Raw genomic sequence first — 17261 nt, 5'->3', positions numbered from 1 at the left:
AAAAACACCAAATAAATAAATAAATAAATAAATAAATTATAGTACATCCATACCAAGAAACCCAACTATTTATCTGTATGACCAATTTCAAAATGGTTATGCTGAGTGTCACAGATTCTGATTGTGCTTACATAAAATCTTAAAAAGATGCAACCTAAGGGCTGGAAAGATGGCTCAGTTGTTAAAAGCACTGGCCGTTCTTCCAGGACTCAGATTCAATTCCCAGTACCCACATGGTGGCTTACAAACTCCAGTCCCTCTTTTGGCCTCTTTGGGGACTACATACACATATGAACAGACATGAATCAAAAAAACCCTATACACATATAAGATAAATAAAATTAACTTGGAAAGAGAGAGAAATTATGTAGCTGGGAGTAGTATACTCTGGTAATCCCAGGAATTTGAAGGCATCAGCAGGATCACTGCAACAGTTAGTCTGGTCTATATAACAACCCAGGCCAAGAAAGAAGAGTAACATTAAAAAGTCATGGTACACATGGGATTAAAGGCAGTGGTGGCACACGCCTTTAATCCCAGCACTTAGGAGGCAGAAGCAGGTGGATTTCTGAGTTCAAGGCCAGCCTGGTCTACAGAGTGAGTTCCAGGACAGCCAGGACTACACAGAGAAGCCCTGTCTTGAAAAACAAAACAAAACAAACAAACAAACAAACAAACAAACAAACAAAAAAAGAAGTCATGGTACAAAGCACAAAACCAGAATGCTTGGTTGTTTGTGTGATAGATTCAGTAAGTCTAGCATGCTTTGGCAAGTGTTTCATGGCTGAGCTACATTCACAGCCCTAAAGAGAATTACTTTACAGATGCTCTTGTCCCCTAAGGACAAGCTGGTTGGAAAGTAGAAAAATAACAACACTTGGCCACCAAACACTATTGCTCTTCCACAAACGCAGTGACCACTGTTTAATGTTCATCTTCTCTACTAGACAAGCAACTTGACAGAGGCAGGCATAGCTCATGTTCTGTGCCAGTCAAGATGCATACTGATACCATGTCTAAAATAAAATAAAATAAAATAAAATAAAATAAAATAAAATAAAATAAAACCTATAGTGAATTCAAGGTTAGTCTGAAGCACATGAAACCAACCTGGGCTCAAATAAAAACAAAATAAAGCAAAGCACGCACGCTCTTAATGGCAGCAAGATGGCTCAGTGGGTAAAAATGCTTGTCACTAAGTTGGATAACCTGAGTTTGATCCCTGAGACCTACATTACAGAAAAACACTGACTCATGAGAGTTGTCCTCTGACTTCCACATGAGCACTGTGGTATACATGTACAAACACACAACACACACTCCTAATAGAAACACAACACACAACACACAACACACACTCCTAATAGAAAGGTAATTAAATTTTTAAAATAAATTTTAGCAGACAAGTATATATGCTAAATGACTTCCAAAAGTTCTTTCTTACTTCAAACACAAACTTCTACAATGATGGGAACACAGCTTTATTTTTCCCAGGGACATGAATTTCGTAGGTTATGAGTTCAAATAATTTTATATATGTATACTTCAATATAATAAAACACATAGTTGGGCATTGTAATGCACACCTGCAGTCCTAGCACTTGGGAAAGCAGGAGGATCAAGAATCAGCTTGAACTAAGTAAGAATTTGCCTCAAAAAACAAAACAAAGGAAGAAAAAAGAAACACACAATTTAAATATAAAACAAGCAAATAGCTAAGCTTTAAAAAAAAAAAAAAAAGCTTTATTTAGATTAGTCTATAGGGCTGGTGAGATAGATGGCTCAGTGGTTAAAAGTGCACACTGATCTTGTAGAGGCCCTGAGTTACACTATCCTAACACCCACTCTTCTGGCTTCTCTGGGAGTATACAAAATAAAGCCTGTTTTTTGTTTGTTTGGAGACAAGCCTTCTCTGTGTTGCTCTGGCTGTCCCAGAACTCAAAGCTATCGGCCTGCCTGCCTCCTGACTAAAGGCATGCACCATCATCAACCAGCCTAAAACAAAACCTTCTGAAAAGAGACTAATCTATTGGTTGGAAAAGGTAGGCTCTATCATATCCACTACAAGCATACACATACACATTTATGGGGAGCTAGGGACACACTGCAGTTTGTAGAGTGCTTGCCTAACATCTAAAAAGCCCTAGATTAGCTAGCTAGCTCCCCAGTACTCTATAAACCAGGTGTGCTGGTACAGCCTCTGTAATCCCAGCAGTGGGAGAGTGGAGACAGGAATATAAGGAGTTCAAAGTTTAAGACTAACTTGGGCTACATAAGACCCGGTCTCAAAAACAAAACAAAACAAAACAAAACAAACAAAACCCTTTTTGAGCCAAGCATAATAGTATATATGCTTAGCATAACCTCAAAATGTGGAGGCAGGCAGATGAGAGTAGCAAATTCTAGGACAGCCTGAGCTACACAGCAGAATCATGCCTAAAAATCTTTTTTCTTTGAAAGAAATTTAACATACTGGGTACTTATCTTCTATCCAATATAATGGCAAGGGCAATGACTTCTGGTCCCAATTGCTCCTCCCCACCACCCATAGCAGCGGCATCTCTAGATGACAATACGGGTATCTGTGGAACTACTGAAAGTTAACAGGAGCTAGAATGGACGATCTTAGTGCAAACTCCGAATCAGAGGTACATGTGTACGCTCTCCAGTTCCCGATCGCTAGGCCTCTCCAAGCATGCCATTTTCTCTACACTGCTAGACGATTATGGGGAAATGTGCTCTACATTCACATTTGCATTTACAAGTCCTTTAAGGTAGAAATCAAGATTTCACTACAAAGGAAAGCCAAATTAAAAGAGTAAGCTCGACTCATGTAAACAAGCAATCTTAGTTAAATTAGTAGTGAGGCTTCCATGGGGACAGGTGTTTGCTCTAGAGGGGTAAATGATAACTCATCAGGGGCACAAATATAATATTAACACTTACTGTTAAATAACACCTTCAAAAATCTCATCCCTGGGGGCTAGGGATGCAAGTGAATTGGCAGAGAGGGCTTGTCTAGCCTGTACAAGGCTCTGGCTTTGATCTCTAGTACCACACAAAACAGGCATGGTAGCTGACTGCTATAATGCTAGCTATCTAGATTCAAGTAAGAAATCTGAGTCTGAGGCCAGCCTAGTCTACAAAGTGAGTTCCAGGTTAGCCTCGACTAGAGTGAGAGGGATAGGAGTCATCACCCCTTTTATACATTTCTGGTTTGGCATTACAATTTATACAATTAATATAGTATAAATAAGATTTATATGTGGGCCCAGTGGGGCAGCCTTTAATCTTTGATCGTTTGGAAGAGTGCAAAGTTCTATGGACAACAGGTTACTGAGTAAGTTCAAGGCTAGTCTGGGCGATGGAGTGAGATCCAGTTTCAAAATAAAATGTAAAGAAGGCTAGGGATACACAGTTCAGAGCCAGTCGACGAGTGTTTGCCTAGCACGTGGGAAGGCCTGGGTTCAATTCCTAGTAATACACACACACACACACACACACACACACACACACACACACACACACGGGGAAGGGAAGGGGAAGGGGAGGGGGAGAGGGCTATTCAATTACTTTGATGATACAATAGATGTTTGGAAATGTACAAGTCTTTCAAGTTAGTTATACGTCCAAGGCTTAGTGTTCCCAGAGTCTAGTAGCACTGATATATAAAAGACAAATCTCTCCTGGGTGGATGAGATGACACACCTTTAATCCCAGCATTCAGAAGCCAGAGTCTACAGTGGTTTGAATGAGAATGCCCCCCCTTCCCCCCCCTCCCCTTGACTAATATATTTAAATGTTTGGTCTCCACTTGGAACTATTAGAGAAGGATTAGGAGGTGTGGCCTTGTTGGAGGTGTGCAACTGGGAGTTGGCTCTGAGGTTTCAAAAGCCCACACCAGGCCCAGTTTCCCTCACTTTCTGCCTGCTGCTTATGTTTCAGATTTAAGTTCTCAGCTACCGCTCCAGTGACTTGCCTGCCTGCCTGCCTGACTGCTGTCATGCTTCCCACCATATTGCTACTAGACTCTGGGAACACTAAGCTAGGACTAATAACTAACTAGAAAGACTCCTGATTCATATCATGGGCTCATCTTCCAAAACTGTACATAAGTACCTATTAAATGCTTTGTTCTATTAGTTGCCTTGGTAATGGTGTCTCTTCACAGCAATAGAGCAATGACTAAAAGACCAAACATTTCTAATCTTAAAACACTATCTCACAGTCACAGTCCACCACATTCTATCACACTGTCCAATCGCTCCAGCAGACTCTTTAACTGCCTGAACTCTTTAGGATATATTCTTTGCCTCTGCTTTTACGTGTTTGCTTTGTTTTGGAGACAGGGTCTCATGTGACCTGGGCTAGACTCCCTATCTAGCTAAGGTTGGCCTTGAACTCCTGATTCTGCTTCTACTTTAAAGTAGTAGGCCACCATACACTGCTATGTCTGCTTCAGAACATAAACAGTATATGAGTTTAGGATTTGAGCAGTGTGATAAGGCTCACCTATAATCTCAACACTAAGACGTTAGAAATCTGAGCTATATAGTTAGACCCTTTCTCAACAAACACCCTCAAGATTCTAGGGTAAATGTAATGATAAGGTAAAATCTATTTTAATAACTTAAATAATATTTTAACAAAACATGTAAAATAAAAATAAAAAAATCCAATAGTCTCCAAATGCACGTGTGCAGATTTTCCCAACCCCCAATATGAAACCTGCCCCTCAAAAACCAAAGTCAGCCAAGGAAGGTCTATAAGAAGAGACAGGCATTTGGATCCAAATTAAAACAATGAACTTAAGTTTTTGGTAATCTTCATGATCTTTTATAAACTAGCTGTGTTTTCTATTTATTTTTTATTAACAGTATTCAAAAGAGAGATGCACAAGATGAAACATACACTTACAAAGAAACCAAGTCAGATATGGTGGCTCACACCTTTAATCCCAGCTCTTGGGAAGCAAAGGTATGAAGATTTCTGTGTGTTTGAGGCTAGCCTGGTCTACATAGAGAACTGTAGGCTAGCCAGCGCTACATATTGAGAGCCTCTGCTATACTGATCTTGGGCATATACCCAGAGGACTTTATCCTAGTGTACATACTTGTTTACCATGTTCACTGATGCTCCATTCACAATAACCAGGACATGGAAATACAAGAGACAGCCATCATGACATGGGATACATTTTCACAATGGAATATTATTCAACTGTTAAGAAAAATGAAATTATAAAATTCATGGTAAATAAAGGCAGCTGGAAACAAACATCCAAAGGTAACCCAGACTCAAAAAGACAAATATTGCATGTTTTCTCTCATATGAGGATGCTAGCTTGGAATATTTGTATATGTTTTATTTGGTACACCCAGAGGTCAGAAAACTAGTAAGAGGCCATAGAGGTAAGGGAAACAACTTTTATGGGAGGGGATAGAGAACACAGTCAAATAAAGGAGCTAAAGGAAATAATGGAAAAAGAAAGGTTAGGTGGACTAGGATGTAGGAAGTCAGGGTCAAGGAGGGAACATGGAAATCCTAACACTAAAGTAAAGGCCTCTGGAAAAATCATATGGAAGCTTACTGAAATACGTATGTATATGTTCATATACACAGAGTTCAAACGGAGCCAACTTAAAACCTCTACTAGGTACCACAGGCTAGCAAATAAACAATACCAGGGATTAATTACCTCCTTTGGAGTTGCTGACAAGTGAGGCCCTAGAGAACCTCAAACACTACAGGCTACTGCCACTGCTCTTGGTTACCCTGCAGAATTCGACAGTAAGACCCTACTCAGAGAAATCAAGCTGGTACTCAACTGGATGCTTCACCCTGCTAGATAGCTTTCATAGTGCTGGACGGTGCTAGACGCACACTGCCAGTGGAGAACAGTTGTCATCAGTCTCACCCAGCTGTGAACTCAAGAGCAACACTAATGACTGAGCCGGTTATAACATGTTTACTGGTGAAACAGTAACCAAACACTCTCTGATTGGATTTAAGAACCAATTCACAAGATAAAACACACACCTGGCACTGTTATTGGGGTCAAGAACCTGTGGCTAGATATGTCATAGGCCCTAGGAGAGACCTATTACTATTATACTGATAAATGGACATAGTTAAACTAATAACTCATTGCTATACCCATCTCCCAATGCTCATAGGAGAAGCTTCTTGAAGTAAATAGAGATTAACACAGGAATTTCTAAGTGGTCGCGGAGAGAGTAAGAGATGTGGACATGTTCAGGGATCACTGAGGAAAGGGGAGCGGAAAGATTGAGGGAGGAGCAAGAGTCAGAGGCGGTGGATGATACAGATGAAAAAACAGGGCTGACAAGACAGGATAGCTGCACACAGGGACTCACAGTGGCTGTGAAAACATACATAAGACCTACACAAGCTCAAATCAGACAAAATCCAGCATGAAGGAGGGAAGCAGGCACTAAGTACTGTCCCTAATTGATGGGCTAGTGACAACTGATAGCTACTGGAAGAGAGTCAATTTTTCCTAAGATTGACCATGAAAGTAAGGTGTAACCCTTGGTAGACAGATCATGCCTACCCAAGCGTATCTAGGCAGCATAAATTGGACTTTATGGGGTAAAAAAAACAGACACAAAGCTGGGTGGGTGAGAAGGTGGGAGTCAAGGAATTTGGGGGTGATGAATATGATCAAAATATCTTACATGAATAAAATATTTTAAAAGAATATTTAAAAATCTAATTTACATAGAAATACTCAAGTTCAGTGCAAATTTACAAGATGAGAACACGCTTTTAGCATGGAAACTATTAAGTTTAGTAGCACCAAGCTGGCAAGGATACATAGGGAATAAGGATTCACAAGCAAGGCTGGTGGACATATATGTTAAACTTATTGGTAGAATAATATCTACCTACATTTAAAAAAAAGAATTCATTCATTGTTATGTGTGTGTGTGTGTGTGTGTGTCCATGAAGATCAGAAGAGGGCATTGGATCCCTTGGAGCTACAGATGGTGTGATCCACCATGTGTTGGGAATTGAACTCAGATTCTCTGAAAGAGCAGCAGTCAGTGCTCTTTAATCACTGAGCCATCTCCCTGGTTCCCATTAACATTCTTTTTAATCTAGGAATTCATGTTGCAGATATAAATAACCATATTTAAAGGGACTCTCTGAAATATCTGTAATAACCACTGAAAAACAACAGAGACTGGTAAATTATGGTGCTATCACAGGTGGTAGTCCACACCTATAAGCCTAGCACTCAGGAGGTAGGAGGTAGAAACAGGAGGATCATAATTCTAAGGTCAGCACCAGCTACTTGAAGAGTTCCAGGCCAATGTGGCTTACAGTGAGACCCTTCTCAAACAAAAACAAGATGGTGGCTTGTGAAATGATTCTGTGGGTGGGGACACCTATCACCAAGTCTGATAACCTAAATTCAACTGGATTGACCCAGAGTAGAAGAGAGACCTACTCCACAAAGTTGCCCCCATGCCCTCCACATGCCCACATGCATCTTGTGCACACATACACACAACTAAGTAAATCTAAAGAAAAAAGAAAATTAAACCAGCAACTATCACATTTACTATATGCCCATAAAGTGCTAGGAACGACTCTGAAGTCAACACCTTCCCCACACTTCCATTCTAGCAGAAGAGGCAGATCACACAGACCTTGACCTGAGATAGCTAGAAGTGCTATTTTAGATAAGATAGCAAGGGCTGAAGGCCTTGGCTTCTGTACATCTGTACATCTAGCACTGGGACAGCTTAGGATTTAAGTTGGAGGTTAGCCTGCGCTATATAGTGAGACCTGCCCCTCACAGCCAAAGATAAGGAAGTTATCTTTAGTTAAGGAAGATCTCTGGAAGAACATCAGTGGTCTCAGAGAACAGCAGAAGAAACAATGGTTCCACAGCAGACACTACAACCCATGTTTGACTGCTCCAAGGGTCACTTCCTATAGTGTTTGGATTACACAGGTTACACAGCTTGCTTCTGCTTAGAGAACAACTTGCCATGTAATTTCTATGCAGAGATCTATCTCCCAAGAGAAAGCAGCAGCAACAGAAAAGCTAATGTGTTTGAAATTCCTTGTCTGCAGGCCAAGGAGATGCTTCAGCAAGCAAAAGCACCTGCCACAGCCTGACAACCAGAGTTCACTGCGACAGGAGAGCTGACTCTCTGGAAAGCTGTCCTTACCTCCACACAAAGGTGATGACATGAGCACACTTATATTCAGATATGCACACATCACACAAAACGAAAAGACGCACAACAATCAAGTTTTCAAGTATGTCTGTGTGCTGAAGTAGAATCAAGAAGACCCCTGTGGGATGCTAGACAACTTTTGTTCTAGTTACACCCTCAGCCTGATTTTTAAACTTTTTAATATATTGAAAATGCTAAGCTCAGGGCTGGAGAGATGGCTCAGTGGTTAAGAGCACTGGTTGCTCTTCCAGAGGACCCAGGTTCAACTCCCAGCACCCAAATAAAAGGTCACAAGTATCTGTAACTCCAGTTGCAGGGGATCCAAAATACTGACACAGACACACAAGAAGGTGAAATACTAATGTGTATCAAACAAAAATAAAACTTAAAAAATGTACAGTAAATTTTAAAAAAAATGAAGAAAACATTAAGCTCAAGAATCTCCATGGTTACCATGCTCTCCCCTATGTCAGCATCTCTGTACTGCTGTTCTATTCATTTGCTAACTCAACTCTCCTACTGTTTTTTTTCTAAAACAAAATCTCGATCATTCCATTTTACCAATGAAGACTAGAGAGCCAGACACTGGAGTGAAAGACTGCTAGCTCACAGAAAGCACCCAGCTGACCTTCCTCTTCAGACAACATCTCACCAGAAATCCCCTCTCTCACACAGTGTCAAAAGTCCTCCTGACTTCCTCTTACTCTCTATGGTTTTTTCTTAATACTCCTATGTTTACTTCCTGTCAACTGGTTGCTTGCTCTGCCTCTTGACCTTATCTTGACTTTATTCAATCCTGTTTACAATACTCAACCAAAAAGCTCTTGGATTAAAGGTGTGTACTAAGGCTGAGCCACACCACAACCAAAACAGGTTTTTCCCAGTAAATACCAATCTTGGAGTTCACAGTGCGATCAAATATCCTGCAACATTCCACAATACTAAAATGCTTTTCATATTATCTGCCTATCCTTACTAACACCACAATGTGTACAGTGAAATACACACATTAAATAAATACAGGCTTAAAGCTGATAATGTCCTTCAGAAAGTGGTAAAAGACTCCTACCCCCGTTCTTTTAAAGTTCTTGCCTCTTCCAAATACCATACAGTTCCTACACTATAGCTCATCCAACTAATTACCTGAGGTGGGTGGTGGGGACAGGAGAAGACAGCCCAGTAGTTAAGAGAGCTCGCTGCTCTTTCAGAGAACCAGGACATGGTTCCAACAGCTATAACTGGTACCTGTAACTCCAGCTCCAGGAGAGGGTCTAACACCATCTTCTGGCCTCCTTGGACACTCACATACATTCAAGAACATGAACACACCCACACACACTAGAAAAAATCTTTTAAAAATATCACTATATGTCAGCATTGTAGAACCTGTTAAATACAAAGCACAGAAAGAGAGCTTGGTGAAGTGCTCATGCCAGGAATCCTAAAACACTGGAGGGTAAAGCAAGAGGACTGCTAGGGCAGATGTGGTGGCACACTCAGAAGGCAAGGTACGTGTGGCTAGCCTGCCTACACAGTGAATGTGTGTGTATGGGGGGGGGGGGTTTGTGGGGAGGAGAATAACAGATATGCTCTACAGAGAATTTTTAAATCTCAACCATAGATAAAGGCAATCAGAAAGCAAGAAATTTGTGAAAATAAAAGGCTACAAATAGGAGGCAGCCAACCAAAACACAGCAAGAAAAAGAACAGCTGATACTACATACAAAGTGTCAAACAAAACCAAGAGGAAGGGGTCAGCGGTAAACACTTGCTCAGCACTGAGGCCACAGGTTAAAGTAACTTCCTGCGTTGGCCCACACTTGCAATCCTACCTTTTGTAGAGCAGGGGCAGAATGATCACAAATTAAAGACCAGGCTGGTATCTAGAGTCCTAGACCTGGTATATACAGGTGTATATAATAGTGACCCTGCCTTTAAAAGTCAGTCCCCCAGGGTGATTGATGTGTGACACATTCTTATAATCCCAGAACTCTTCACACCACTAGATAATGAGTTTAGATGTAGGTTTTGTTTTGTTGTTTGGGACAGGTTCTCCCCAAACTGACTTTATATCTGAGGTTAATCTTGAACTTCTGATTCTGAGTACCCCACACCCAGTTTACTAGATTCTGGGTATTGAACCCAGGGCTTCAGGCATGCTAAGAATGGTGGCCCTCTCCACTTTTTAGGTTAGTCAAAAATATCAAGTGGAAAAGTCCCCAAATAATACTGTATTAACTTTTAAATGACACAATGATTTAAGTAATATAATGAAACCTTGGGCCACCCATCTCTGTCCCACTAGGGACATAAATATCCCTCTAAGATACCCAAACCAAATAGTTAGGGTATGCTACAGTGTTAGTTATTGAGATGCCAGCTCTGAGCTTGTGCTCAAATAATTCTTACACAATAGCTTAAAGATAGTAAGAAAGCCATAAGAAGCCACCTTCCAATTTAGTCCATCTCTTAGGCACTTTGTCATCTCTTATCATCACAGGAAGGATACACACACTAAGATACTTTGACATAGTACAACCTTCAGTACTGCATACTGTTGTGATTGTTCAGTTCTGTGATGTCACTTTGATTAAAAAAAAAAAAAAAGCCAGCCCATCCACCCACCCATCCATCCATCCATCCATCCATCCATCCATCCGTATTCATGGGAGCTGAGGTGGGAGGCACATGTGAAGGAGAATTTGCTAGAGGTCAAAGAATTGCTTTGGGGAATTGTTCTCTCTTACTATGAGTTCTAGGGACTGAGCTTAGGTTATCAGGCTTTGCAGCAATTGATTTTATTTTACTCACTGAGTCACCTTGCCTGCCCCATGGGTAAATGTGAGGGTGGAGGACATGGAACAACAGTTTGTAAAGAGACTCATTTTAGACACCTGTCTGGGACAGTCTTGGATTGTATATCCTGCCCATAGAGAGCTAATTATATGGCCTATTTGACTCAGAACCCTTTTATTCAATAACCAATCCAAAAAGATATGTGCAGTACTTATTTTAACTATTAAAAATCTATGAAGTTGAGCTGGACATGGTGATATAAGCCTTTATTTCTAGCACCCATGAAGCAGAAGCAGGCATATGAGTTCCAGGACAGCCTGGTCTAGTATCGAACTTGAGGCCAGCCAAGGCTACACAGCCAGACCCTACCTCAAAAACAAAACAAAACCAACAAAATAAAGCAAACAAAACCTATCTGCAACGTTACTTATAAGTATAAAATTTAAAAGTGTGTAACATATTTGCTCATTAAAGACTTTCAAAATGTTTTTAAAAATTCCTTCACTCCTTCATTCATCCATTGAGGGGCATGCTAGAGTGTGCATGTGGAGGTCAGAGTGTCCCAGGGGTCAATCTCAGGTCATCAGGCTCAGCAGCCAGCATTTGTATCCTCCTTGCCCACACAGACTGAGAACTTTGGTTTCCTAAATATAGCAAGAAATTTTAAGACATCAATTTTTCAACATTAACAAAAAGTGTAGCATTCATTTTTTTTTTTTTAAGTTACTTTTAAAAACACTGGTATCATGGAGGTCAAAGGACAGCTTTTAGGAACTGGTTCTTTGTCCAAATGGAATTTGGAGGCTGGCGTATCTTCCTTGTTTGCTCTTTACCCTATACCAAGGCAGGGTCTCTGGTGAGCATCCCTGAATCCAGAAGTCCTGGGCTGGAGAGGCAGCTCAGCAGTTAAGAGTACTGGCTCCTCTTCTAGAAGACCTGAACTGGGTTCAATTCCCAGCAACCACATGACAGCTCACAAATGTCTATGACTCCAGTTCCAGGGGATCTGGCATGTTTGCACAGACATACATTCAGGAAAAACACCAAGGGCACATAAAAATAAATAAATCTTAAAACAAAACAAAACAAAGAGTTTCTATTTTCACATAGTCTGGCCAGCCAGTTTCCTCAGGGGAACTCTTGTCATTGATTCCCTGGAATTGGAATTACAGATGAGACACCATATTTACTAGTCTTTTAAGACACTTTTAACAAGTATTATTTTCTTCCTTCCTTCCTCTTTCCCTTCCTTCTTTCTTTTTTTTAAGAGAGGGTCTCATTATGTATTTCTAGCTGTCATGACCTCACACTCATCAGACCAGGATGTTCTGGAACTCAGATCGATTCCTCTGTCTGCCTCCTGGGATTAAAGGCTGACTTGAGCTAGACATATTTCTTACATGGTTAACAGCATGTTACAATTGTAGGTACAATGTAAGTTTTTAGAACAACATTTCTTCTTTTTTTTCTTTGAGATAGTCTCACTGTATAGACCTGAATGGCTTGGAATTCACCACATAGACCAAGCTGGCCTTAAACTCACAGAGGCCCACTTGCCCCTATCTCTGCCTCAAGAATGCTGAGATTAAAGTATGTACCACCACACCCAGGCTAGGATGACATTTCTAAATACCTGTTGAGAACAATTTGTAACAGTAAACACTGGAGGAGCACAGTCAGCCCTTTAATGAACTACCAATTACCAATCTTTATGTAGTATGTGCTCCCAGCTTCTCATCTTCAGCATTCAGCCATACAATGAAGCACTTCATATTCTTTTTTTCGAATGTGGCACCAATGTCAGGCACTGGTGGCACATGCCTCATCTCAGCTCTCTAGAAGCAGAGGCAGGTGGAGGTTTAAGGTAAGCCTGGTCTACAGAGCTAGTTGTAGGGCAACCGAGGATACACAGAGGGGCGAAAGAGGAGAGCCAAGAAAACTATTCAACTAACCTAATTAGTGGTCCAATTTTTCCAGAATACTTATGTATGGTATATTCTGACAAAATTCAATCTGACTGGCTACATTTACCCTTTAACGTAAGCTTCAAAGCTCTGCTCAAAACCCACAGTTATTTTCCTACCACCACTCTCCCTGCAATTACTTCCCTCCTCTCCCACAGCATTCTGTGTTTCTCCTCATCTCCACCTCTGTCTCCTTCTCCATCCAGGCCCTCCTAGGATCATTTACATCCTTTAAGTCAGAGGCTCTTCCCTATCCAAAGTGGCTGCTCCCACTTCTCAACAACCAATACATTATTTTTTTTGTCATTCTCACCAGTTGTCCCACAAAGTCTCCTTACACTCTTTGTGTGACATTTTTTCTCATCACTACCAAAATTGTACTAATTAATTTTGTCATTTCCTTCTGGGGGTTGGTGTGAAATGTCTATTTGAGAGAGGAACATCACACTGTAGCCTAGCCTGGAACCCATTATAATGCCCAGGATGTCCTTGAACTTCCATAAATCTTCCTGGCACCATTCTAAGAGTTGGCAAAAATGTGTGCAATAAATGCCTGCCCTAAATAAGAATGGTCACTACTAGTAAAGTAAACAACAATGGGAGTGCTGAGGATTGTGCACACAAACACTGACACGATCTAATAATGGATAGAAAAGATTAGCAGAGACAAAATTCTAAACAGACGAAGTTCTGGGTCAAAGAGTAGGACACAAACAAACGCAACAGAGATAACTTTAATTCTGTCCAGGACCAACAAAGCTGATGGCTCACTACCCCAACTACAACTTTCTAACCCCACAATTTTTTCAGCACTCACTCAACTGCTCATTAAGAGTCCACGTACAAACATACCTCGATTATTTTGTATTCTCTAAGGTACTCCAAATGAGGAGCAAAGGGATGACAGAAACCTGATCGTGCAAGTACCAGAAGCAGAAACAATAACGGCAAGCATTTACTGTTGGAGGACACTTGAAAACATGGAAAAAAAAAAAACTGCAGTGTGATCACGGAGACCAAACTTAAAACACATCTGTCAGCATGTAGCCCCACAGATTGGGACCCGCACCGAAACGATCAATCACTCGACTGCCAAATGAGGCCATTCTATACATCTCTCTCCAGACCTCTTCCATTCGGACTAATCTCCACTACAGAGCTCACCAGTTCCATTCCGAGTAGTACAATCAGCAGATGAATACAAAACAGGTCAAAGAATGGCATAAACCTATCTTTTCACATCCGCCCACAGTGGCAAAAACAAAAAATAAAAACCAACCAACCAACCAACCGGCTCAGTAATTCCCTAATCAGAAAGCTCTAGACGCCATCCAAGACCAACCGTCGTATCTTAGGGAAGCCAAAAGATGTGACTCCAAAGATAAGTCTCTGGTCACACAGCCCACCTTTCCTGATTATTCAGAAAAACAAGGTTTTTCAGTTTGGAGATCATTACACCACTCAAAAAAAGCATCTCCCTGCAGGAACTGGCAATCGATCCCTCAGGGGGGCAGTGGCGCTCCAACCACCCGGCCAGGACCCAGGCAGCGGCGACAGGGCACAGCCCTAGCAGGGAGCGATCTGGGCTCTCAGTACCGCCCAGCGCAATCCGCCCCGGCAGTGACTGAAGTCGGGGTTATGGCAGAGCTGGGCCTGCCCGGCCCGGGGGCGCGGCGAGACACGGGGGTGGCGTTTTCTCCCCGTAGCCCCCGGCTGTTGAGGTGGATTCTGGGTCTCTTCTCCGGGCCTCCCCGTCCCTCCACCCTCGGCCAACTAGTCCACCCCTCACCTGGCAGAAGCTCCGGCAGTAGTTCAAAGATGAGACCTCGGACACCTCCTGCTCCCTCAGCTCGGTCTCCAGCTGCCAGAGACACGGTCGTAGGCCCGGGGCTCCCGACGCCGGAGATGCAGGGCGATGACCCCGAGCCATGGACTCAGTCTCGGTTCCGGCTCCCGCAACCGCCGGAGCCTCAGCCACGGCCACGGCCCCGGCGGCGGCGGTGGCGTCTCCCTTTCCGTCCGCCATCTTCCCACGGCCCAGCAGCGCGTAGGCAACCAAACCACGTGACTCCGCCTGGTGCCGCCCCCAATCGCCCGTGTTAGTGACGCACCCCCTGGCGACGCTGGCGCCAACTTTATTCCGTCACTAGGACGCCGAAGGTTGGTCCTCTCAGAAGTCTCCACCGCAACCGCCCTAGCAACAGTCTAGCAACGGCGAGATTCTAACGGCCCTGGGTTCTACAGGCCCTTCAGAGTCGAGGAGCGCAAAGGGCCTAGAGACAATGGAGATATGAAAGAGATGTCTGCTGAGCTGCCAACTGAAGAGCAAGGGAAAGGTAGTCCAGGAAGAGGCTCGGAGAAAAGCATCTCCGGTTGGAGGAAAATAAAGATTGTTAGGCCAAACTGAAAACAAACTCAAGGGAACTTGGTTTATAATGGGAATGGCATTACTAGTCGCTGGAAAAAGGATCGCCCAAAATATATGGCGTTGAGGCGATTCTACTAAAAGAGGGGGGGAAAAACTTTAAAAATTTTTTTTTTTTCAAGATAAGGATTCTCTGTGTAGGACTAGTTGTCCTGGAACCCACACTGTAGACCAGGCTGGCCTCAAACTTAAAGATTTACCTGCCTCTGCTTCCTGAGTGCTGGGATTGGAGGCATGCAGGGGCAGGCTGGATCTTCTTTGTGAGTTCAAAGCCAGCCTAGTATACAGGGCAAGTTCTCAGGACAGCCAAGGCAAAGCCACTGTAATCCAGCACTTGAGAGACTGAGACAGGAGGAGGATCATGAGTTCCAGGTCTTAGTGGGAGGACACAAGAAAGAAATGCAAAGAAGAACAGCTAAGAAAAGAGAGAATGGCAAACTGGTGTGACTGGAGCCCAGTGGGTGAAGTAGTGAAAACAAGAAAAAAAAAAGTGTGTGTCTTTGTATATATATATATATATTCATTCTATAGCATCAGGAACATAAGATGTTTGGTCTAGTATACAAATAAGGGATACACTAATTTCAACTGGAAGAAGTATATAAATGACGAGTCTAGATGAAGGTAAATGTAAAATTTGATAATAGGAGATTTGAGAGTCATGGCCTGCCGGGCGGTGGTGGCGCACGCCTTTAATCCCAGCACTTGGGAGGCAGAGGCAGGCGGATTTCTGAGTTCGAGGCCAGCCTGGTCTACAGAGTGAGTTCCAGGACAGCCAAAGGCTAAACAGAGAAACCCTGTCTCGAAAAACCAAAAAAAAAAAAAAGAGAGAGAGAGAGTCATGGCCTAAATGTTGCTTTCCCCTCCATGAAATATGAGTCATTATGCTGATTGGTTAGTTGTTTGTGACCTTAATACAAAAACAACATCACCTGGGAGGAGAGAACCTCAATTGAGAAGTGCCTCCATCACACTGACCCCTGTGGCACAGCTATGACATGTTTTTTTGTTTGTTGACTGAAGTAGGAGGGCCCAGCCCATTATGGGTGGTACCACTCCTGGGCCGGTGGTACTGGGAGGTATAAGCAAGGTAACTGCTTAAAAGCATGGAAGCAAATCAGTGAGAAGCTTTCCTTCACAGTTCCTGCCTCTGCTCCTGCTTGAGTTACTGCCATGACATCCCTCAGGGATCAGCTGGGACTGGGACATGTAAGCCACAGAAACCCTTTCTTCTTCAAGTTGTTTTTGGGCATTGTGTTGATCACAGTAATAAAAGGACAGTCGTCAAGCTTCTGAGGGGGAAAAAAAAACCTTGTTCAAGTTGTTTCAGAGTGAGAAAGGAGAGAATATGTACTAGATAGATAGAGGGAGACTCTAGGGCAGTGTTGAATGGCATTCATTTGTTCAACAAATACTCATTGACAATGTAATATTCTGGTTGTGCCCTATAAAACTAGTCCTGAGTTTTGTATCCTTTTTTGTTTCCTTGAGGTTACAATGTAACTAATTCATTTACACTTTCTTTAGTCATACCCTGCCACATCCTGAAAGGTTTGCTTCCTGGAACCCTGGCTAGGGGTGGCCAAGGAATGAAGATAAAGACACAGACAGGTAGAGTTCTCTAAGACTACTGCTTTCGCCTGCGGTGGTGGCGCACGCCTTTAATCCCAGCACTTGGGAGGCAGAGGCAGGCAGATTTCTGAGTTCAAGGCCAGCCTGGTCTGCAGAGTGAGTTCCAGGACAGCCAAGGCTACACAGAGAAACCCTGTCTGGAAAAACCAAAAAAAAAAAAAAAAAAAAAAAACAGCTTGTGGACTGTTGACACCCTTTCATAGAAAAAGCAAGTAGGGTGGGGTCATTAGA

At 42.5% G+C, this 17261-nt stretch overlaps 1 protein-coding gene across 1 annotated transcript in view; it reads right to left on the bottom strand.

Moving 5' to 3' along the window:
* Nucleotides 1–15063, bottom strand: part of Rlf (RLF zinc finger) — a 61113-nt gene extending 46050 nt beyond the window's left edge. Inside the window, exon 1 of the mRNA XM_034502525.2 lies at nt 14763–15063. Within this exon, the coding sequence (XP_034358416.1) occupies nt 14763–14999 (237 nt within the window). The 5' untranslated portion in view covers nt 15000–15063. The remainder of the gene's footprint in view (nt 1–14762) is intronic.
* Nucleotides 15064–17261: the final 2198 nt, after the last annotated feature.

This window comes from Arvicanthis niloticus, chromosome 5 (assembly GCF_011762505.2).
Source record: "Arvicanthis niloticus isolate mArvNil1 chromosome 5, mArvNil1.pat.X, whole genome shotgun sequence".
Taxonomy (NCBI): Eukaryota; Metazoa; Chordata; class Mammalia; order Rodentia; family Muridae; genus Arvicanthis; species Arvicanthis niloticus.
Note: the sequence above shows the minus strand (reverse complement) of the source record. Positions and strands in the feature narration are given on the sequence as shown.